This window comes from Takifugu rubripes, chromosome 13 (assembly GCF_901000725.2).
Source record: "Takifugu rubripes chromosome 13, fTakRub1.2, whole genome shotgun sequence".
NCBI classification, from domain to species: domain Eukaryota; kingdom Metazoa; phylum Chordata; class Actinopteri; order Tetraodontiformes; family Tetraodontidae; genus Takifugu; species Takifugu rubripes.
Window position 1 is genome coordinate 7,904,441 of NC_042297.1, and position 23,217 is coordinate 7,927,657.

The 23,217-nt window shown below is 43.0% G+C and overlaps 1 protein-coding gene across 5 annotated transcripts in view; it reads left to right on the forward strand.

Annotated features, from left to right (window-relative positions):
* The window catches only part of kif26ba (kinesin family member 26Ba), a 52,311-nt gene that overhangs the window by 3,858 nt on the left and 25,236 nt on the right, over positions 1–23,217 (forward strand). For all 5 annotated transcript variants that reach the window (XM_029845909.1, XM_029845906.1, XM_029845907.1 and 2 more), the window contains exons 3-4: positions 14,628–15,302; positions 18,861–19,033. In XM_029845909.1, coding sequence (XP_029701769.1) covers positions 14,628–15,302; positions 18,861–19,033 — 848 coding nt within the window. The remainder of the gene's footprint in view (positions 1–14,627; positions 15,303–18,860; positions 19,034–23,217) is intronic.

Sequence of the window (23,217 nt, forward strand, 5' to 3'; positions counted from 1 at the left end):
AGCATGCAGACATGTATGCGCACAGATGACTGTACTGTATGCAAATGTTGACCTTCACAATTAATTACGGAATATTTTTGTGTGTCTAGGTTAAAGTGTACTTGTAGGTTCAGTTTTGCTTGCTGGGCAGTTTAGATAGTTAGTATGCAGATGCGCACACGCATGCACGCACGCACACGCACGCACGCACGCACACACACACACACACACACACACACACACACACATGCTCATTTTTGGAAGCAGTCTTTAGCTACATTTCATTCATTTGTAGTGAAAGAAGATTTTTTCTTTACTTGGTTGCTTTAACACATTCTTTAAAAGTTAATTTTATCCCTGTATATATGACAGTATTACATCTTTCCAGTTAAACTGAATTCAATTCAAGGTCTTATGTTGCTTGATTACTGTTGTGAATGGGTGAGCTGGAGACACAGGGAGGGGCAGGGAGAGAGAAACAGAGAAAGAGAGAGAGGGGGAGAGAGAGAGCGAGGGAGCACTGCCCCCTGCCAATATGACCGTGGAAAGGGAAGAGAGGGATTAGACTGAACCGAGTAGGTTTTTTCGGCTTAGGCGCACCCATGCACGCAAAGAGAACACACTTGTAACCACAGGACCCAAAAGCACATCTGGCTTCACAGCTGCACTCACTTAAGTGCTCCCTCTCCTTTATAGTGCGCACATCTCTGCGTCCGTCTGTGCATGTACGTTCATCCCTCAGACCCCCCCAAAAACATAAATGGATGCAGGGTGATCTGTTTTTGGTCGATCCAATTCAGCTCAGTAAACTGGGTCAGTATCTGTGTGTGTGCTGTGTGTGTGCATGTGTGTGTCTGTGTGTGTGTGTTATTTAGTCACCAGCAAATAATCAGCTGAGCGTTTATAGTATGTAGTTTCGTTAAACATTTAGCTGCAGTTGAGATTTTACAGTAAAACCAAAAGATGTTTTTTAAACATTAAGTCACAGAAAAACTTGCTGGAAATTCCAGATTTATTAAATGTTAATGTGTTCTTTAAAAAATGGCTGCTTGGAGCTCCCAAACTCCTCCTATATGTGGCTAAATTTTCTCTTTTGCTGCACAGTTAACAGATCTTTACATTTAAGCTGCTGAGATGTTTCTATTGTAAGTTAAGCATCATTAGAATTCTCCAAATCTAAAGCGAATTAGAATAAACCTAAACTAAGAAATGCAAAAATTGAAGTTAAAAAAGCCCTCTAATTTGATCAAAGCTTCCTGTGGCCGAGCCAAGTGAAATAGCCCCGTCATTATTTGTGCATGTGGCCATCATGTGAGCTATAGAGACCTGCTCGTGTTTTAGATGGCTTTCCAACCCACAAAAATGAATGGGGCTGCTGGTTGAATTAATCCCAGTCAGCAGGAAATTTTCACCCAAAGCCAGTAATTTGTGTGTAATTAGTTTGCTTATCAGATCAAATGCTGGAGTATTACTACTCTGGTGTCCGTCCCCAGGGGGAAGTCTCTCTGTAAACAGGTAGCGAGCTATCCTGGAAAAGAAAAATCCCATTGCATGACCATAAGTGGGCCTCCCTTGGCGGCTGGTGTTGCCACGGCAGCAGTGTGTGACAGATGTGAGCTGCATACATATCTCCATCAGTGTTAATGGGATCTTCCTAGCAGTGTTGGTGGGAGACAGTGATGGGGTGGGGGGTGTTGAGGTGCATAATAGTGCATGTATGAATGCATGTGTTTGGCAGGAGGTTAAGACAGAGCTTTCTTTTGCCACTGTGGCTACGTGTGATCATGGCTGATGCCTCTTAGGTGTAAAAGACATTAGCATATAAAGAGGTGGCTTCATCAATAACAGTGAGATGGTGACGACAGAGGGATGCACAGAGGGAGGGAGGGAGGGATGGGTGGATGGAGGGATCGATGGATGCACAGGTGGATGGATGGATGGATGGATGGATGGATGGATGGATGTATGTATGTGCTGAGCCCGTTCCAGGCTGTGTGCTGAGCCCGTTCCTCTACTCTCTATTCACCCACGACTGCAGACCTGTACATGGATCCAACTCCATCATCAAGTTTGCAGACGACACAACGGTGATCGGTCTCATCAGCAACAACGACGAGACAGCCTACAGAGAGGAGGTAGAGCGCCTGACCACATGGTGCGCTAACAATAACTTGGTCCTCAACACCAGCAAGACCAAGGAGCTCATCGTGGACTTCAGGAAAGCAAGAGGAGGCACACAGGACCCCATCCACATCAACGGGATGGCCGTCGAGCGTGTCTCCAGCTTCAAGTTCCTGGGGACCCACATCTCAGAGGACCTGTCCTGGACCACAAACACCTCCAGCATCATCAAGAAGGCTCACCAGCGCCTCTTCTTCCTGAGGACACTGAGGAAGAACCAGCTATCCTCGGCTGTCCTGGTGAACTTCTATCGCTGTGCGATAGAAAGCATCCTGACCAACTGCGTGTCAGTCTGGTATGGAAGCTGCACTATCGCTGAGCACAAGGCCTTGCAGAGGGTGGTGAAAACTGCCCAACGCATCACAAGGACTACACTCCCTGCCATCGGAGATGTCCAGAGGAAGCGCTGCCTGCATCGAGCACGCAGCATACTCAAGGACTCCTCCCACCCCGCCCACAGACTATTTTCCCTCCTGCCCTCTGGGAGGCGCTACAGAACCCTCAGGACTCGGACCAGTAGACTGAGGAACAGCTTCTTCCCCAGAGCGGTGTCCCTGTTGAACTCCTGCTGACCCTTACACACTCCACACCTCACTACACTACAGCAGTTTACACAACAACTCACTAGCTTAGTAACCAATGTAGCTACTGTTTAAACCTGTCCTGCGCACTCATGCACTTTATCATCTGTATACACGTAATTTATAATTTGCACATCTCCTCTATCTTATGTAAATAGCTAAATAGCTCCTGCACTTATAGTCCAAGGCATTTAATGTAAACACCATCTGTAAAATATGTTTATAGCACAACCCGGTAAACAATTGTAAAATAACCGCCATACTGTATTTATTAAGTTATTATCCTCACTTGCTGCTTCTTTTGCACTTCTGGTTAGATGCTAAACTGCATTTTGTTGCTCTGTACCTGTACATGTGCAATAACAATAAAGTTGAATCTAATCTAATCTAATGTATGTAGGGAGGGATAGATGGATGCACAGGTGGATGGATGGATGGAGGGATGGATGGATGGATGGATGGATGGATGATGGATGGATGCATGCATGCATGTATGTAGGGCGGGAAGGATGGATGCATAGAGGGGTGGATGGTTGCATAGAGGGGTGGATGGATGGATTGATGCACAGAGTGAGAGGGCGGTGGATGGAGGGACGCACAGAGGGATGGATGCACAAAGGGATGGATGCATAGAGGGAGGGAGTGATTGATGGATGGAGGGATGGATGGATGCACAGAGTGAGAGAGGGATGGATGGATGGATGCACAGAGGGATGGATGCACAGAGGGATGGATGCACAGAGGGGTGGATGGCTTCATAGAGGGAGGAAGTGATGGATGGATGGATGGATGGATGGATGGATGGATGGATGGATGGATGGATGGATGGATGGATGGATGGATGGATGGATGAGTGGATGGATGGATGGATGGATGGATGATGGATGGATGGAGGGATTGATGGGTGGATGCACAGAGTGAGAGAGGGGTGGATGGAGGAATGCACAGAGGGATGGGTGCACAGAGGGATGGATGGATGGATGGATGGATGGATGGATGGATGGATGGATGGATGGATGGATGGATGGATGGATGGGTGCACAGAGGGATGGATGGGTGCACAGAGGTAGGGAGGGATGCTGAGGCCGAGCTTCCTACTGGGTTTGTTTCCATGTGGTCCTTCCCCCAAGAGTACACACTTGCAGATAATCTCTAATTTAGGTCCTATTTTTCTCTCTACTTTAGTTTGCTAACTTTTTTTAATTTAAAAATTAAAAAAAAACTGAAAGATTAAGTAGCGCAACAAATGTGTTAGCTGTATATTAGGGTGGTAACTCCTTCTCCATGGGACCTTTTCCATATGGATTTTATCAACAAGGTAATGTTCAGAGCCATGAAGCACAGAGCCCCTAATGAAAAACATGAGGCCGACTTCTCCTTCGACTCCCCACATCTTCACAGTCAACAGATCTCTACCAGCAGATCCCCTCTGGGAACAGGGTGAGCCAGCACGAGTGTGCAGCTGCTTGCAGACCTGCTGGAAGAAATTTACATTGATGGCTCCCCACGGGCCTGGCAGTGAACTTCACCACAGAGATGAAAACCAAAGTGATTCAGCACAGACATGTTTTTTTATTCACAGATGTCAGATCTCTTGTTCAGCTTGGTCACTTCTGGTGCGGTCTAGATAACAACACTGGTCTCAGGCTCTGAATGAAGGTACAACCAAAGATAGGGACCAAAACATGGATGTGATTGTGTAAGAGTTGACAGAAGAAGAAATGAAGGAAAAATGTGAGCGGGTGGTCCTTGAAGAAGGTTGTTTTTGTTCTTCAGTGAGCCATAGGAGCCCAGGGTCAGTGATGAACGCTGGCTCTGAAAAGCCAGAGAAGTTAAAGACTCTTTCAAACGGAAAAAGATGAAGCAGTTCCAGTTCCAGTAATCTTGATTCATTGCGCAAGTTATACAATTTTGGAGACTGAACTTTAAAAGAGGCTTATCGTTTTCCATGAAAAGACTTTTGGGGATGGAAATACTTCTATCGTTGGATCCCACCCACATAAGGTCCTGTGGTGTTCCTGTCTCGATCTCGTGGTGAAGGATCAGTTTCAAATGTGCGGGTTCCCTGATGTCAATGACAGACGCCTTCAGAAAGTTGAACAATGTCCAATTTATGCCCTAGAACAGACATGATCCCTGGATCCAGAACCACTAGGAAACAGTTTATACGGCTGTAGATCCCAAAAGACTTGCAGCCCTTCACCCTAATCTATTCCTCTTACTGTCAATCTCCTGGACATTCCTCTGACTTACTGATACTGTCCAAAAACAGTTGCCTCAGGTAAAAGTACCTGATCATGAGGACCAGATATGATCTAGCAGATTCTGATTAACAGGAGAACAGGTTGTCATTAGTGAGATGACAGCCTGGAGCTGGAGGAAGTAACCAGCCTGGCCTGCTGATGGTTTGAGTACCAGGAAGTTGCCTAATGTCAGCTGAGCACAAATCACACTGGTGTATAACCATGTGAAACACACACACACACACACACACACACACACACACACATACATACAGTACACGCACACACGTAGGGCAGCTGCAGGTTGTAAAAATGCTAAAAGCACCTGCTTCCTGCTTGAGTTCAGTGGCTGCCATGGCAACTGCCTCTCTATCCCCTCCACTCATATGAACTAAATTGACACTTTGCAGCAGTTATACGCCTGTCTTCTCTGTCCACCTGCCATGTCATATTTGATAGGCATTGTGTGTGGTAATGCAGTATAAATGTAGTTTTTGTGTCACATTTTTCTGCTCCATCTGAATTTATTACTCCTCTTTCCTTAAGACCATTAAATCCTTTTCTGATTTCATCATCTAGAGCCAGGATAAAGACTGGATAGATAAAAGCCATCAGATTTATTTCATGGATCTGTCATATCTCACACAAGGAACTATAACATGCTGATGTTAGAGTGTGCATGTGTCTCTGTGTGTAAGACTTTTCTTAATTTGCCTATTTTACCATAGTAATCTGATGATTACATCATATTAGAGATAAATGTACAGTATGGATGCTTGTCGGAAACATTAATTAAAAATGTGGGCTGTTGTTTTGAAGCTCAATAAAACAACTTCTGCATGATTTAAAGACAAAAAGCACATTTGCTGCACACATCATAAACTCATTTTATGATTTTCACATTCAGCAGGTGAATCCTACATAATTAAATCTATATTATTAGAAAATGTAATCAATGTTAAAAACCTACTGCATTTTCTTCAAAGATTCTGTTTCTACGCATCTGTGGAGACAGAACAGAACAGAGAAAAGGGTAGAAAATTAGAAAGACTTGACCTGATGTGTTGGGGGTGTGCAGGTAGAGATCAGGGGTCTGTCTTACAGTGTGGTGGCCTTTCTGAACTAAATAGACTGCTGAGCAATGTGACTGCGCTACAGCCTCCCAACACTGAGAGTCTTGTATCGTAAAGGGCAAAAGGTGAGTTAAGAACAAGGCTGACATTTATGTCTCTGTTTCCAGTCGGGCTCTGTGAAAGTCTGTCCTGCCAGAGACATGAGGACCAGTGTGTAGGATTTAATGGCTTTTTGCCACTCAAAAATGTTCTTCTCAAGCAAATGATTATTTGGGATTCCCTCTGCAGGACGAGGGATGAAAATGAATGTTTTCACATAATCTGTGGCAGCTATGGTCCCTGGTGAAAGCCTGAGAACCTGCCAGATCTTAGAATGAACAGATCTTTAAGATACAGGATTGTATTACTTTAACAAGAACCAAATAGTCTTGAGACATTTCTGAAAATTATGACTTATTATAAAAGCAAACTTATTCTCTCTTCGCCAGGATGCTTCAGCTCATGGCAAAAGAATAAAATTTGTCTCTCATCAAAATAAGGTAGGGAAGGTAAAACATGGAGGGAAGGAAGAAGGAAAATGTGGTAAATGACATTTTAAAGAAAAAAGGAGAGGCAGTAATTCATATAAACAACAAAAAGAAAAATAAATAAGCGCTGTGCGTGCGTGCGTGGGTGCGTGTGTGTGTGTGTGTGCGTGTGTGTGTGTGTGTGTGTGTGTGTGTGTGAGAGAGAGAGAAACTCAGATTAAATTGGCTGTTTGTTCCCAGTCTGTACTTCAATCAGACGTAGAGAATGGGCTCTAGCTTTTAAACTTTCCAATTACCTTGAGCAGATGGAGCCTGCGGAGCTCAAACTGAGGTCTGAAATGATTGTTGTTGTTTACTGTTATTTGATATCGACTGCAGCTGTATACACTGTCAGAGGGGGGTTTCCAGCAAGTTTCTATAATAGAAAATGGTCTATTTCTTCTGTAGTCTGATATCCAATATCCACATAAACACCAAAGCAATTGATAAATCAAAATTCTTAGCTTCACAAAACAATGAGGCTTAAAGTCAAGTGCGTCTTCCACGTGTTCGTCTGTGAGCACAATGACAAGGTGAAGGAAAGGATATGATGAGCCTTGCAAGAACTGTGTAATATTCACTAGACTGCTTTCAGTGGCCAACTCATTTAGCATGTTGTCACCAACCCTCCCTTGTTACTCCCTTGTACTTTAAATCGGGTGGTGGAATGAGCGTCGTCTCTCTGAGCACCAGCTGTGCTTTATATCGGGAATCTTCCAACTTAAGCTTTTTTGGAGTTCTGTTGTGGCTCCACAGTTCTAACTAGCACTACTGTGTGTGATTGGAACCTGGAAAAAAGCTTGAACGCACGAGCCAACGCACGAACATGGAAGCTAGCTAGTCTGAGAAGCTTTGAGGTTTACATTTAAACACATACGATTCTGACGTAAACATCTGGGCAAACCACATGACAAACAGGTTTGAAGTCATCAAACGTGGACGCTCTTGAACTACACCAATTGTTTTTTTTCTATACCGTTCCCTTTTATTTACATAAAAGCTCATTATATAGTCAGTGTAACTTAGTTTTGGATTACAGTGTTTGTAATGTTTAATTCAGCATCTTAAACAACATATTCCACAACAACCACAGAAACCTGAACAGTTTTGGTTCAGTGGAAATATACTGTACTGTACACCACGGGCTACCGCTGTAACACGTGAATTTCCCCGATGTGGGATCAATAAAGTTTATCCTATCCTAAATATAAAAAACTAAAATACTAACATGCTAAAACAATGTTAGAGTGTGTGTGTGTGTGTGTGTGTGTGTGTGTGTGTTCGCACGCACACATAAACAACAGATCTGTACCAGTTACCCCCACTGAGCCTCACTAACCTTGGGATGGGAGAATACTGAAAAGAAGAGGGGAAGAGAGGGGAGAGGGAAGAAGCGACAGCATGTATTCAGGTGTGGGATGCGGCATGACGGATCACCTAACCCAATGGGCAATTCATCACTGTCAGCCCAGGGAAGCAACGTGGTCGGGAGAGAGAGAGAGAGAGAAAGAGAGAGAGAGAGAGAGAGGGAGGGACCCATACAATGAAAGGACAGCATGGAGAAAAGTGGGAAAAAGGACGGTAAACAGCTGTGAGAATAAAGGCCATAGTTGCCCTTATGAAAAGGAGCAGATGTGTTTAAAGCACCTGTGGGAAATAGGGACACAGGTCAGTTTGTGTGCCGCCTCTCTTAACATTGCTCAGTGTGTTCGGGGTGCTTGAGTCTCCAGAACTCTTAACTCTAACTTTGTAATGTCACATTTTTCTCAAACACGATTTTTGAACAGTCCTGTTCAATAACGAACCCGCCTTGTCTATAGTTTGCTTATCAACGGGCCCCTCATTTAGTGCAATTAAAGGTTAATAAATGACCCAATTATAGTGCCTCAATAATATTTTTTCTGTAATTTTAGGTGGACTTTTTTGTTGACTTCTGCTGATACGGATGAACCAAGTTTGTTATCTGCTGTATTTTAACAGCAGCTAAATGTTCGGAGAAATTTTTTCACTTGTAGATATTTGAGCATATTTTCGATGAAAGTTTAAGCTTGAATTTTTGGTTAGTTTTTTTTAGTTTCAATCAGCCTTCGATTAAGGCCAAGACTGACCCTGAAGCCTACGCCACACACACTATTAATGCGAAAGATTATCACTGGCAGATCTCCTCACAGGGCCCAGGAAAGGAATCCTCACGTCCAGTCCTGAATAGAACTCAACTCTCAATCATGATATTTATCCAGGTCCTCCTCCATGAGTGTTAGAGCATACTCCACCATGTTTCTACAGTCACCTTAAAAAGGTTATAAACTTCAATGCACAGTTTTATTAAAGACTGTCACTGCTAACTTCTACTCATCGCGACAAAGATTTGGCCTGGAAGTGGATTCAGAAATGGAACGATCCCTTTTATTCAGCCACTGTAGTTCCACCTCAAACAGGGAGGGGGAGGTCTTTTACCATCACTGCAGCCTGGCACTAGAGGGCGATCAAGTCCTGCTGTGGTCTACCCTTTAGCTGTTCTCTCATGTTCATCGTAATATACCGTCCATGATATCACCTGCACTGTCACGCAGAGACGCCCAAAATCGGCCAGATTAAAAAATGCACAAATGCGAATCCTAATCGGAGGGAGTTAATCTAATCTGGTTCCAGTTTTTCATATTCCATTGGTTGGCTTTAGAAAATCACTCTACACCATTCTGTAGTGTCATCTCACATTAAAGGTCATCTATGGCAACTGATCATGTTCCTCTCAGCTGGCAGGTTAATGAAGGTCACATCCACATCCTGAAGGACATTGTGGTCCAGGCATGAGCTTCAACCCCTCTCTGATGGCCTCTTCAAAACCTCTGTAACAGCAGGAGTTTCTCAAGCACAGCCTGTTTTTTTTTTTTATTAAAAAAACAAATCAAAGGCTTCTAACATGTGTGAATATGAACACATCAAAGGCTCTGTGGATGAAGAGACCCTGCTGTCTAGTGCTCAGCAGCGCTCAGAGAAAGGCCTCTGCTCAGCAAGCCATGAAACAGAGCTCTTAAGTGAAGGACTTAAAACGATAGAGAAAGCATCATGCAGTTGCAAGATGAAGAAAATGTGTATTAGCGTTTCCCCTCAGATACCAGAATTAAACACAACCAGCATTACCCTGTAAACACAAACATACACACATTTATGCATGCGAGCATAAGTTGGTCTCCAAAGACACTGTATGTGGCAAATTATGTTCCTCTATAGCTAGATACATACTATGTGAGCTAATTAATTTCTACATTACCATGGCAACACAACCGTTCTACTGCAGTTGTCTTTGTTATTAATATAGCATTTTGACGTCACAAGGGAGTGTGTGTGTGCGTGTGTGTGCGTGCGTGTGTGTGTGTGTGTGTGTGTGTGTGAGTGTGTGTGTGTGTGTAATAAATCAGAGAGGAATCCTGTAGGGACCCTTAAATTATTTGTCACAAGGGGGATCAGAATAAAACAAAGGGATGATTGTGAGGAGGTGAGTTATCTTGACTTTCACTGGCTTACCAGTAAAGAGCCACTATTGCTTGAGGTTATTTTTTTGCTACACTAATCAGCTTACTGGCTGGTTTGTATGATGGGTTAATTCAGTGCTTAGTGTACAAATAAATATTACATTCCCAGTTACTTATTTGAAGCTGACCATATTTCTAATTTAATTGCAAAAAACATTTGTAATTCTCTAAATGAGCTCACTGATTATTGCTCATCGTGCTTGTTTGTTAAGAAGGTAGTTTGGCTCAATGTGAAACGTATTCATCAGGTAAACAGCCTGACGTTAAAAGTCAACAATACTGAAAGAAAAGTACATTAAAATGTGATTTGAAATTGTATCATTTACACCACAATTCCAGCTGAAAACTGAAGACTGGCCTTGATTTATCTGGAGGCTGCTTATTTTTGTCTTAAGTTGACAGAACCTTTTTTCATTGCTCCTTATTTTATTACTGACAGAGGGTGGGTTTTTTTGCAAGGTCTGTACTTGACCCTTCTGCTGTTTGTCCTGCTGTACATCTTTGCCCCTCCATGCTCAGTGTGTGTGTGTGTGTGTGTGTGTTTGTGTGTGTGTCATTTATAACCTCTGTGTTATTGACCTTGATCTTGCACAGACACTGAACTCGATCCGTCACTTACACACACAAACAGACAGGAAGACACACACCATCATTCTCCATCATGGGATCAGTATCTGTGAACACGGGCCACCAACACCTTTGATGGATTTACACACTCTTATACACGGTTTAAAGCACTTTCTTCACAGCATCTTTGACATGGTTTCTCATTTTTCTGCTTCTTTACTGTTTTTTATCACTCCACTTTCTGGTGCCAGCATCCTGTCAGAGCAGGTGGAACAGACCGTCTGCATCGCTTCTGCATGAATACACTGATCCTTACCCTGCTGATGTGTGCATATGTGTGTGTGTGAGTGTGTGTGTGTGTGTGTATGTGTGTGTGTGTTTGAGTTCCAAATGAGTGACCAAGGAAGGTAAACCTTTTCTTCCCTCATACACAATTACCCTTCTCTTCATTCATTACTACCAGCTCTGGTAATACTCCTGGAGTTTTTGTTAATATTCTGCACACACACACACACACACACACACACACACACAGACACACACACACACCCACACACACAGTCACACAGACAGCAGTCTGTTTCGCTGCTTCTTCCTTTTTGTCGCCCACTCCATCCGTGCAGAGTAGAGCTGAGATGTGCTCGCCTGCCCTTTAAATGAATCTCCCTCTCACACAAAAACACACACACACACACACACACACATGCTCATTGGCTATCTGTGGCACTCAGACTGACTTGCTCACAGTTATGACACAGAATGCTGATGAACTCAGAGGTTAAGGGATGCCTGCAGTCGACAGCAAGCGTGAGGAGATAAAAAGGCTCACCGACAGACATTTTATTCTTACCATAATCTCATGTAAACAATGTCATCAATATATTATTCTGTAAAATACCAGCTTCTCCTTCCATGTAAGACTGCGCTGTCTCGACTTCATCCCACATTGGCCAAAAGTAAACTCAAAATTCTACTCTTTTATTGAGCAATGAGCTGAAAATAAGGAAGCATTGATGGGAGCAGAAATATGGAAGGAGTCAAAGAGGGCACAGAGACTGAATGAGGGTCTCTGTGTGTCCAGAATATTAACAGAAACTCCATCTCTATCAGAGAGCTCCTTCTTCTCTCCTCTTGACAGCACAGCTCACCTTTCCCTGTTTTCCAGGCAGCTTGGCTTTTCCCCAAATCTGGGCTGATTTGGAACAACGAGGCCCTCATCTCAGGGGCCAAGCAGCATGTCCACTTTAAGGTCCTGCAATGTGTGTCTGTGTTTGAGTGTCTGTGAGGTCAGACAAGTAGATCACGTGTTCCTCTTTTTAAAAGATTTTTGAGATACATTTTGGAATTTTCCGGCACTTTAGATGCTTTACAGTTTCTTCAAAATGGAGGATTTATATTTGTGACTGTGATGGTCTAAACTCCACAGTTATTGGGGAGGTTGTCCAAGTGGCAACTTTCCAAATGTATCAGAGGAGTTCTTTGCAAATAAAATGAGAAGCTCATCAGAAATTCTGCTTATTTGCACTGGCTGCAAACATTCTCCCTCTGAAATTTGCAGAACAACATCAACACCTGCACAGAATTCATAAAGAAGTCTGAGAGCAAATCTTTTCTTCTTATTTTCACTGTGGTTGTCATGCCGATGCCCTGCTCTGAATATAATCCTCCCAGAACACATCCTCTCGATTCAAAAATTGCTGTTTTCCCACAAGACTGTCTGTATTTGTTATAGAGTATAGAAGGTGAATTTAATAAATGCATGGAAGGAGGCTAGTGTATCTATGCTCAGTCTCCTCTCTACTAACACATAGTTACATATATATCTCAAATATGGTTGCGCTTGTTAGCCAGGAGTGTGTGTGTTTGTGTGTGTGTGTGTTTGTTTGTGTGTAGTGTGTCCTTGACATTGTTTTATATCCACATTCTCTTATTTCACGGGACTAACAAGATAACCCTATGCACTAAAATGCGCACATGCACACATATAAGCAGCGGTCGGTCGGTCGGTCTGTTTATGTGTGTGTTGTTGTGTTGACCTAGCTTAACAGGCAGATCACACATAGAGAAGTTATATTTTGGTTATATTTTTGATGAAATGTTGCTTCGTGGGATACATACAGACATACAAATCTCTCTCTCTCTCTCTCTCTCTCTCTCTCTGTCTCTCTATTCCTCTCCCTCTCTTTCATGCACACCCACACTTAATTACAGAGGTTTATTGTGTGTACAATGTAGCATTACAATAATATCTGTTTCTGTTTATGACAGCTCAACACACAGTGTGATTTAGACTGTCAGGTAGTGTTTTAAATTTTTTAATGAAAATTAAATAATGAGAGAGAAATATATATATAGAGAGAGCAAATCAATAATAACATTGAAAATGGTTTGTAAGGAAACAGGACGGCTTTTTTTACTCACATGTCCCTCTTTTCTTCCGTGTTCCGGTGAGTCACATCATTGCCAGCTGAGAGATGAGATCAGCCAATCACCTTCTTATTGATCAGATACAAACATCCAAAATGCCTCATCTCCATAACTCATCTATTGCTTAATATCTGATAAAGAAATTATGTCAACCAGTCAGTAGAAAGTAGAAAATCTCACCGTGTTCAACAGCAAAAATGTACCTTGAAATTTTTTTATGTGTTCAACGAAACATTCCTTTTCTGTTTGATCGGTTTTATTGCAGAAGCGATTTGCAGCAACAGAAACTCACCTGACACTTTGCAATGATGACAAGTGTTTTAATGCATTTAAATCCTCATGAGGAGTGGCTATGCTCACATTTCTGACTTTTAAACACATACATACACACACAACACACACACAAATGCAGAAGTCAAGCTTTCCTGGCAGCATTCGGAGATAGAGGCGTTGCTCAAGGGCCTACAGAGGTGATAATGAGCATGGGGACAAGGATGGAGGCACGGTAAAATCCCCAGAATGACACACTTTTGTGAAGTTTCGTGACCTTTCTATCTCAACCTACAGTATAGAGCACTGCTGCTCCTGCATCCCCTCATGTTGACTGGTTGGCACAGTGATACAGCATCGGCTCTTGAAGAACACACAAGAAATGTCTTTCATTTCTAGTTGGTTACTATGCTAACCCAGAAAAGGCCTCATTGTTGATCAGACTAAATACTGTGAGGTATTTGTATTATTTGATCTTTGGCTTAGACTAACTGGTTTAACACAGGAAAATAATTGTATTTATATTTAGTTTGGGCCACATGTGTTCTCTTAAGGTGTATTTGAAACATCCATCTATGTAAAAACGTTAGCTCACAACATCGTGCTTGATGAGTTTGGTCTAGACTAACTACGGGCTTATAAATAAAACCTACAGTATTTCCGTTGTCAGATTAAAAGCTTAATATTTTATATATAAAATTAAGTAAATATTTTTAGTGGGGTCAAAAGAGGTTCAACAGGGATTTAGGCACAGATCTGTATCGCCGTGTGTGTGTGTGTGTGTGTGTGTGTGTGTGTGTGTGTGTGTGTGTGTGTGTGTGTGTGTGTGTGTGTGTGTGTGTGTGTGTGTGTGTGTGTGTGAAGGCTTCTGGATAGAAGGCGAAACGTCTTCAAGGGAAGAAACCCAGTCCAGTTGACATAGAAAACTACCTTGGACTGTTACAATCAAAATTGTCTCTAGGCGCTTTACAGAATCCCAAGGTCTGACCCCAACAAACAACATTGGCAAGGAAAAACTCCCCTTTAACAAGAAGAAATCAGGGAGGAAGTCTAGAAGCAACCATTTTTTCTGGCTTTGTCATTCACCTCATTGTTGGTCTAAGACTAACAGCACACAGTGTGTTTGTGTATAAAGTGTGTTTCCCTCAGAATACTTAAGACACTTCCCTTTAACCCATCTTTCTGTTTCTCTCCCTCCCTCCAGGACCCCTCCTTCTCGCTCCTCCTTCATGATAAGCTTCAGGTGCCAAACAGCTCTCGGCGGGCGTGGAACGAACGCGACAGTCGTTGTGATGTCTGCGCCACGCACCTCACTCAGCTCAAACAGGAAGCTGTGCGCATGGTCCTGACGCTGGACCAGTGGGACCTGTCTCCCACCTCTTCTCCTACTGCCTTGAGTGGCCGGTATGGATTTCAAGGCCCTCCTGGCCCAACAGCAGCGTGTGCAGCTGGGTGGCCTCCACCTTTTCTACCTTACTCCTCTTCATCATTGCCTGCAGCTGCAGGGTCAAATGCTCCTCATGCAGCCTCTCAGTCACCTTCCCCGAGCCCCAGCCAGACGCCAACACCCAGCCCAAGCCATGGACCCTCCAACAACAGCAACTGGAGCCCCCCAGTAGGACAAACCACCAGCACAAACTCACAAACTCAAAGCCCAGGACACAGACAGGGTTCTAAACCAAGCTCCCTGGGACTAGGAGGTGGGGCTGACAAGAGAAATTTGGCTCCCAGTCCTGGAAAAGCTGGGTCTCAACAGCAACCAGCGACTGTAACCAGCAGTCCTTCCAATAATGTGAGCAGCGGTAACACTGGAGCACCGCTGCAGGCCCATCAGAACCCGAACCGAACAAATGGAGGCGTGACCCTGTATCCCTACCAGGTCAGAAAAACACACTATTATAAGTTTTTCTTTGAATGGCAGCAGAATGAAAAAAATCTCAATGTTCCCCCCCAAAATATCAAAGTACCACAAAAATCCAGATCATTAGAATTGAAGAAAATTTAGTTATTCCAAATGCAAAACCTTGCAAAAAACCATCAGGTTACATTTGAATGTAAATGTAATGTCAAAAATTGAGAGTATACTTTTATTTAGTCTCTAAAACATGGATGTTATCGTGTGTGGGGGGGTGTTTAAAAAAGCTGCGTGACAAAGAGATTCAGTTCTTATGACACACCAACAGAGTCAAAAGCTCTGTCATCAAAAGAGAAGAAAAATACCATCTTCAGATCGATGAAAGTAGGAACTTAGGTGTTTCTTTCATAAGATGCCAAACATAGATCACGCTGAGAACAGGAAATGAGTCAGAAAGAGAGCAGTCAGGAGATAAAGGTGAAAAAGGGAAAAAAAGGCCCCCGGTGACGTGTGGTTGAGGAGGCAGAAGAGCAGAGACTACAGGGGGATCCAGACGTGTGTGTGTGTGCGTGCATGTGAGCGTGGTATTAACGTGTGTATGAATGTGTTCTACAGATGTAATAATTCATACAGTGATAATTGGGACCCAAGGGACTATATGTCAAAAACTCCCCTAGTAACCCTTTCACACACACACGCACGCATGCACACACGCACACACACACACAATTTCTTTCTGCCACAACTTGCATTTAAATGTGAAGGAAGTCTCTGTTCTAATTCTAACTCATGCAAAAGAATCCACCAGTTTTCATCTCTTTTATTTGTCTTACTGACTTGATCTTCACTGTATCAGGTTGTATTTGTGTTGCAGTCTGTATGATCACCTTTGCTTTACGTTAGAATTGTGTTTGTCAATAAGAACAAGAATAGTAATATTAATGATGCCTCAGAACAGGTACGTGTGTGAGTGGCAGCAAAGGTTTCATTGTACAAGTACGGAGAGTCAGAGCGAGATAATAAATCACCCCAGTCGACACTCACCCCAGAGAGAGAGAGCAAGAGAGGAGGGAGGAGGGAGGGATAATCAGAAACTGGGAAGGGAAGTGGAAAATGGAGAAACAGCATGAAAGATGAACAGATGTGAGCTAAGAGGGAGGAAAGGATTGATGAGGTATGAGTATAAACAGCAAAGGATCCTTATAGAGTGCTGAAGTGATGGACCAATTCCTCTGAGACACAGATTAACTGATCCATAAAATAAGACTGGAAGTTCCATTTAGATGTTCTGCATCCCTCCTCTGCTCTTTTGTCTCCTTAACCCCACTCTGACCTTTGAGTGTTCACGGTACAGGGACGCATTTGTAAATACATGCATGCAGGAATGCCCCCTGGTGTCGTTAGGGTCAGATTCACTGAAGACGGCGCTTCCGCCGTCAGACATAACTGCATGTCCTGCAGGATAAATCAGAGTGGGTCACATTAAACTTGTGACCTGAAGGTGATCGGTTCAGAGCCTGGCAGCATAAATCTGATTTGGCTGGAGCGCTCTGCAGCGATACCCATCTCATCACTTTACATAGAATTTCAGGTCTCGTGTCAGAAGACCTGAGGCTGGTGATGACGTAACTGCACACCGTTCTGGAATGTGATTGATTTAAGGACAGTAGGGACTGTTCAGAGACAGAGGAAGGTTGAGACTGAGTGAATCTTTAGACAATCTACTGAACTAAATCTGATATGGTCTCCGTCATTTCCTCTGTGACAGGTACACTTTGGAACATGTGCTATGTGCAAACAGATGAATGCATTTGATGAATTTTATTGATTTGCAGCAACAGATATGGCTGATGGTGCTGGCGATATCCTTATCGTTCTCCCCTCACTGCAACAGCCTAATATCCACATAGAGGTCGTTAACGTCTCCTCCAGCATCATTTAATCTGATTTATATTGGAATGGAGAGACGGCAGCTCTGTCCTGTGGGAAGATCTGTGTTTAAAAGTGTAACAGGCACCAAGAAAAAAGAAACAATGTCCAGGTAGGTTTCAGGCACCCATTTCAAGCAGAATGCAGCACAATATTTAGTCCTTTGCTGTGTTCATTTGATGTAGAAAGACTAGCTTTGATTGTTGGAAATTCCCACATAAAGGTGAGCTTTTTAGCATTTCTCCCCCATGTAATAAATTAAGCTTGATTATTGTGGTGCAGATGAGTGAAACAGAGGCTCGTGAGTTCAGCCCTTGTAGCTGAAACTGCTGACCAGCAGTTCCATCATCGTTATTCCTTGTTTGCAGCTGGTATAACGATGCTCTGTGGAGACTTCTCTCCCAGGTAGTTTTCTTTCCCCCATTTTCAGGATAAATGAGTAAACAGTACAAATCACTTCCTATATTGTATGTTTACAACTGCCTTAATAATGTATAGGCAGCAGGAAATGCACAGACATGCACACAAGGAGTGGTATATAAACTATAGAGGCGTCTTATTTACAATCGGTAATTTATCAAGGCAGCGGGCTTGGACCTCAGGAGTCCCCAGCCATAAATGTAGAGACACCACAGAGCTGATTTACACTTACCCGCACATATGCACAGGTGCAGAGTGCAGATGTGTGCGTGCACTGACACATTCATAGACCTCTGAGCCGACGTACCTGCCCCTAGATTTATTCTCCGAGAGGCCATTGTTCCTTTATTGGAGCATCGGGTGATGATTTAGGTCCTCGGCTGTCTGGGTGCTGGCAGTTCATGAAGAACGATAATCAATAATCTATAATCCATCCTTTTCATGTTTGATTATGCTGCACACACACCTAAAGAGGTACAAATGGCCATATGTACATACACAATACGGTGTGATTGATTTTGTTGACTTATCAGTCTGTCATAAGAAAACAATACAACAACACACATGCCAAACATAGATCATACACACACACACGCATGCACACACACACACACACACACACACACACACACACACACACACACACACACACACACACACACATACATACATAGATACATACATACATACATACATATTCCTTTTCCCACATTTGCACACTATAAAGTCCATTCATGTCCTCACTACCTTTGCACAGACAGCTCTATAGTTTTGCCCATGATGGTGCTCTATTATTAAGACACACTGCCCAGAGCACTACGCTAATTAGGTCATATGTGTTTCCACCACTGGTGTGTATTTGGTGATTTGGTCAGCTCACCCCCAGGGTGGTTTCTTTTTTATTTTAAAAGACTCTCACTGTAATATCAACTGCATCAGAAAAAACAAGGAACAGATTTGCCAAATAACAATCGGTAGAAGACTTCAGTTTCAGTTCAAAGGTCATTCTTCCATGCAGAATAATAAAGGACAAATGTCATCAAAAGACATATGTGAGTAGTTTATATTTTAACCGAGAGGGGTAAAAGCTGTAACAGAAGAAGGGCTGAGGTAAACTGTATGTCTGTGATGTGAATGTCAGAACATCTGGAACCATCACAGACAGAATCATCATGGAGTGGATCATCATGCTCGGTTCTAACATTAACATTTTGGATCTCTGTCTTTCGTCAGACCTCTGAGGCCCCCAGAGAAAGTTTGAACGAGGTGACCCTGAATCGCTACAACACACACTCACCCTCACACACAAACTCAGCGGCGCTCACCGGCTCTCCCTCTCATCCTCCTGCTGCGACCTCGGTGGCTCCCAGCTCCACCACCTCCGCTGCCGCCTCCTTCTTTGCCAGGTAGGATGACAGAAGTGTCTCCACTGAACAAAAACTGTGCAATTGATTCAGCTGTTGAACATTTTAGATTTCTATTTATATTTAGTTTGAATGTTCAGTGTTAACAACACTTAAAAATGTGCATTGATGACCCATAAAGGAGGTGCTAAATAGAACAAGGTTTGTACATTAATATATTTTGTACTAGTATTTATTGAGAAACCATCCATCCCTTCACCCCTGTCAATAGATGAATAAATGTGGGAGGCTCAAACTGAAATAGTAAATTATTCATAGATGACATAAGATTATGAGTGTCTGAAGCACTGCTGGGATGTCACAGCTAATAAGCTGCTTTAAATCTTTCATAAATATTTTAGATGATGGGGAAGTGTTCCTCTGTACTTTCACACTACACTGTTTCCCTCGTTTTGTACAACCTCTCTTTCCTGGTGTGTATTCTGAAGGTCTAAAGACAACAACCACCACAATCAGTCTGTGCTTGATTTAATTCATTATGTGCAGAACACACAAATGTACGGACCAAAAATGTTTTTGAGGTTTGATTGTCTGGCTGCTGAACTCTCAGGTGAAAGGGCAGTTATTCACACAAACACGCGCACACACACACAATGCTGGAAATGTAATGACACCTGTGTGTGTGCGTGTGTGATGACACCTGTGTGTGCCGTGGGTTAGTGTGTGTGAGACCAATTTAGGCAGTCATGCGATTCTGCGAAATCGCATGACTGCCTCGGTCTTTACCCTTACACATGGATTGCATACTGAAAATCCTTATTACACACACACACACACACACACGCACGCACACACACACACACACACACACACACGCATACACACACTGACTGCACATAACAAAGTCCAACAAAATCTCTGGCTGCCACATTTCTCCTCACCTGATCCTTTTCTTTCTTCATCCTCCCATTCTCTCCTATTTTCCCCTAATTGCCTACATTCTTTATTTTCTTACAATCTTGTCCTTCTCCCCCCTCCCCCCTTGCCACATACACACACGCAGGCGCACGCACCTAACCTTTTTTTTTTTTAAAAAACTCTGCTAATGTGCATGAATTTAATATCTTTCATTAATCCCAGGTTGTCTGTGAACGTGTTACACACACAACCTGAGCGCATCATCTTCCTGCTGTAGCGGCTTTCTGGGATAGAGGATAGAGACACACTGCACGCCTGTAGGTGCATGTGTGTGGAGGTGTGTATCCAAGTGTGTGGATGCTCACTCATGGGGGAAGGGAATTTGTATCAGTGCCGGAATTCTTTACTGCACAGTCTGTGGATTGGATCTTTGGGGATTTCAAATGTGTGTGTGTGTGTGTGTAGAATGAATAAATAGGTCCCATGTGAATCTGTGGATTGAGAAGCGTTGTTATTTTAGATAAAGCTCCACTGTGAAGCCAACTGATGCTGTCTGGTTCTCCTGGTTTCTTGTTGCTTCTCCTTGGTGGTTAATTTGCCTCCAATTAAGCAGCAATCAGAATTGTTGATCACTAATTTAAATTTATGTGATTGTTGTTACTGTTGTTGGCAGACAAATTATCACAACATGTTTGGATTTTTGGCGGGGAGAGGCCTAATTTCTGTCATATATAAGTCAAACTGAAAGAAACTGAAGTCTGCTGATGAGCAAATGGCTCATTAGCTCCCAAAGTCAATTTCAGTCTGTGTTGTTGCTGCCAAAATCATACTGGTACATTCTGAGATTGGAAAACATGACGATATTTCCAAATGCCCAATATTAACTTCTTATGTTCAAAAACCCTTTCCCTTACCTTTGTGACTGAGCAACCAGTTGCATTATCAGTGTAGCCAGGAAAAAAAACTCTAGCTGTTGCTCCAGACAGCAAATGTCAGATATATCCCACATCCACATAATGGAACTTGAAGAGGTGGCGCCTGTCTTCACACCATGACACAACAGCAGCCGATCACCTGTCACTGTCCATATGTAGGTGTGGATCAGTCGTCACTGACATGGGGGCAGCAGTCAGCAGAGTTGTGTGTTACAGTGTGGCTCAGTGGATTATTTCCACAATCCAAAGAAGCATAGATTTGGTCCATTCATGTGTATGCGTGTGTGTGTGCACGTGTGTGTGAATGGTGTGTGACCTGTGCTGACCAGATGACCTGTCCCTTTCCTGCCTGCCACCCAATAAATCCTGGGATAGGTTACAGCACTCTACATCAGCCTGATTAGGAATAAGTAGAGATCAGCACATGATGCTTCAGAATCGCAACTTCTAGACGTACTAAATGCAATGGTACATTTTAACCTTAATGTTAATGACCAGCTGGAAGTGACAACAAGTTTCACACAAGCTTACAATATAGTGTTTACAGAACACATCTGTATGGAATGATGATATTAAACTGCACTGCTGCAGATTATAGGCCACAAAGCTCAAACTGGGTTCATGTTCCTCTTATATAAGTCCAGTTGCTGACTGGTTAAGAAAGTATTCATGTTGGTTTTCTCTGCCTCTTGTTGTGACCAGTGCTCTGTGAATTAAGGAGCTAAAAACATCCACTGTTTTTACATCAACAAATAGTATAACACATTTCATTATTGGCCACATATAGGGCGTTGAGCGTGGAATTTAATAGCGACAGTCAAAAGCAATCGCATCGGTCTATGTCCCTGCCCGTACCTGCCTCCACTCACGGCGTTAAATACAGTGTAATTAGCTCCACAGTCTGCAGACAGGGTCATAAATCAGCTGTGTTTCCTTGTGTGTTTCTTGTGGGTCTTTGTGTCAGGACAGGTTGTTTTTAATTGTGTGGAAGGAAGAGGAAAACAAAGCAGCATCGTGTCCGTCACTCGGTTATCGGTGACCTGTGCTGGTCCTGAACAACAGAGACACATGAACTGACCCGTACGGAGGGGGATCGATCCATAAAGCCTTGGCCGAAGAGACTGATGCACAAATGGGAAACAGCAATGGATGAAAAGACAAAAATAATGAGAGAAAAGGGAAGAAAAGAGGAGACGGCAAAGAGATTTTTATCACTTCAGGGGGATTTCAAAAAGAAGAAAGAAGTGAGGGATGAATGGAGGTGAGGGAGCAAATTAAAGGATGGGGTGACAGAGGAAGAGCTGGTGGAAGGAGAAATGAAGTAGATGGATGGTAGACAAGTGCCCTTGAACTGGGGCTTAGGTTGGAATTGAGCCACTTGACCAAATCCCAGTCCACTTATCATTAAACAGAGCCAGTCAGTAGGTGTGTGTCTGAGTGTGTAAATGTGTGTTTGTGTGTTTTCACAAGTGATGTGTGTGAAAGAGCAAACAACTGAGGTGAGAGGACATAAGAGGCGGGTAATAGCACCTATACGAACATGTGCACGGAAGGCACCACGGATAATGAGAACGCAGGTTTTGAGGTTCTTCCGGTAAATGTTGGTAGATATGAGACATCTTTGTTCTATTTTTATTGCACATATATTACAGATCACTTTAGCTGCATTTTATGAAATTTGCTGCGATGAATTCTAGGTCTGCTCACAGTGATAAACCAATTAGTGGGCTGGGAGCTTCGCTTCCTACTGTCGACGGTACACCGAGAAACACAGGCGCACACAATTCTCCTGGGAGAGCTGGTCAGATGGTGAAATGCTTCCTCGTTCTGTGGGTCACTGAGTCCATACAGGTCTTCTTCCTCTGCCTTCTCCTGCAATATTCACCCCTCTCTTTTTCTTCTCTCTCTCTCTCTCTTGCTCTCTCGCACCAGCTCTTGCTGACTCTCCTTCTTACTCTCATTTCTGTAACCTGCTGCAGTTAATTGAAAGCCAATGATGTGAGAATATGGCTCTTTGACAGAGAGCGTGGAGCGTGTCAGGGCTGAAGGTCCCCCGGTCTTTCTCTCTCTCTCTCGCTACCTCTCCATCTCTCTCAGTTTTAAGGGCCTTTATATCATTAAAGCATTAATACTGCAACTCAGACTGTCAGGATATCTACTTGTTTTTATTTTAATTGAAATGATTACATTTTCAGTGAAGGACTGTGTATCCTGCACCAGAAGCTTCAAATGAATGAATGAATTCAATTACTATTGACAATAAAATGTAGCGTAACGAGACAAATGAACTTTTATAAGATAATAACTGTCCTTTTGAGCTGGTTATAATGTAGCTGTTAGATGTAAGACGAATGTCACAACTAAAACATGATC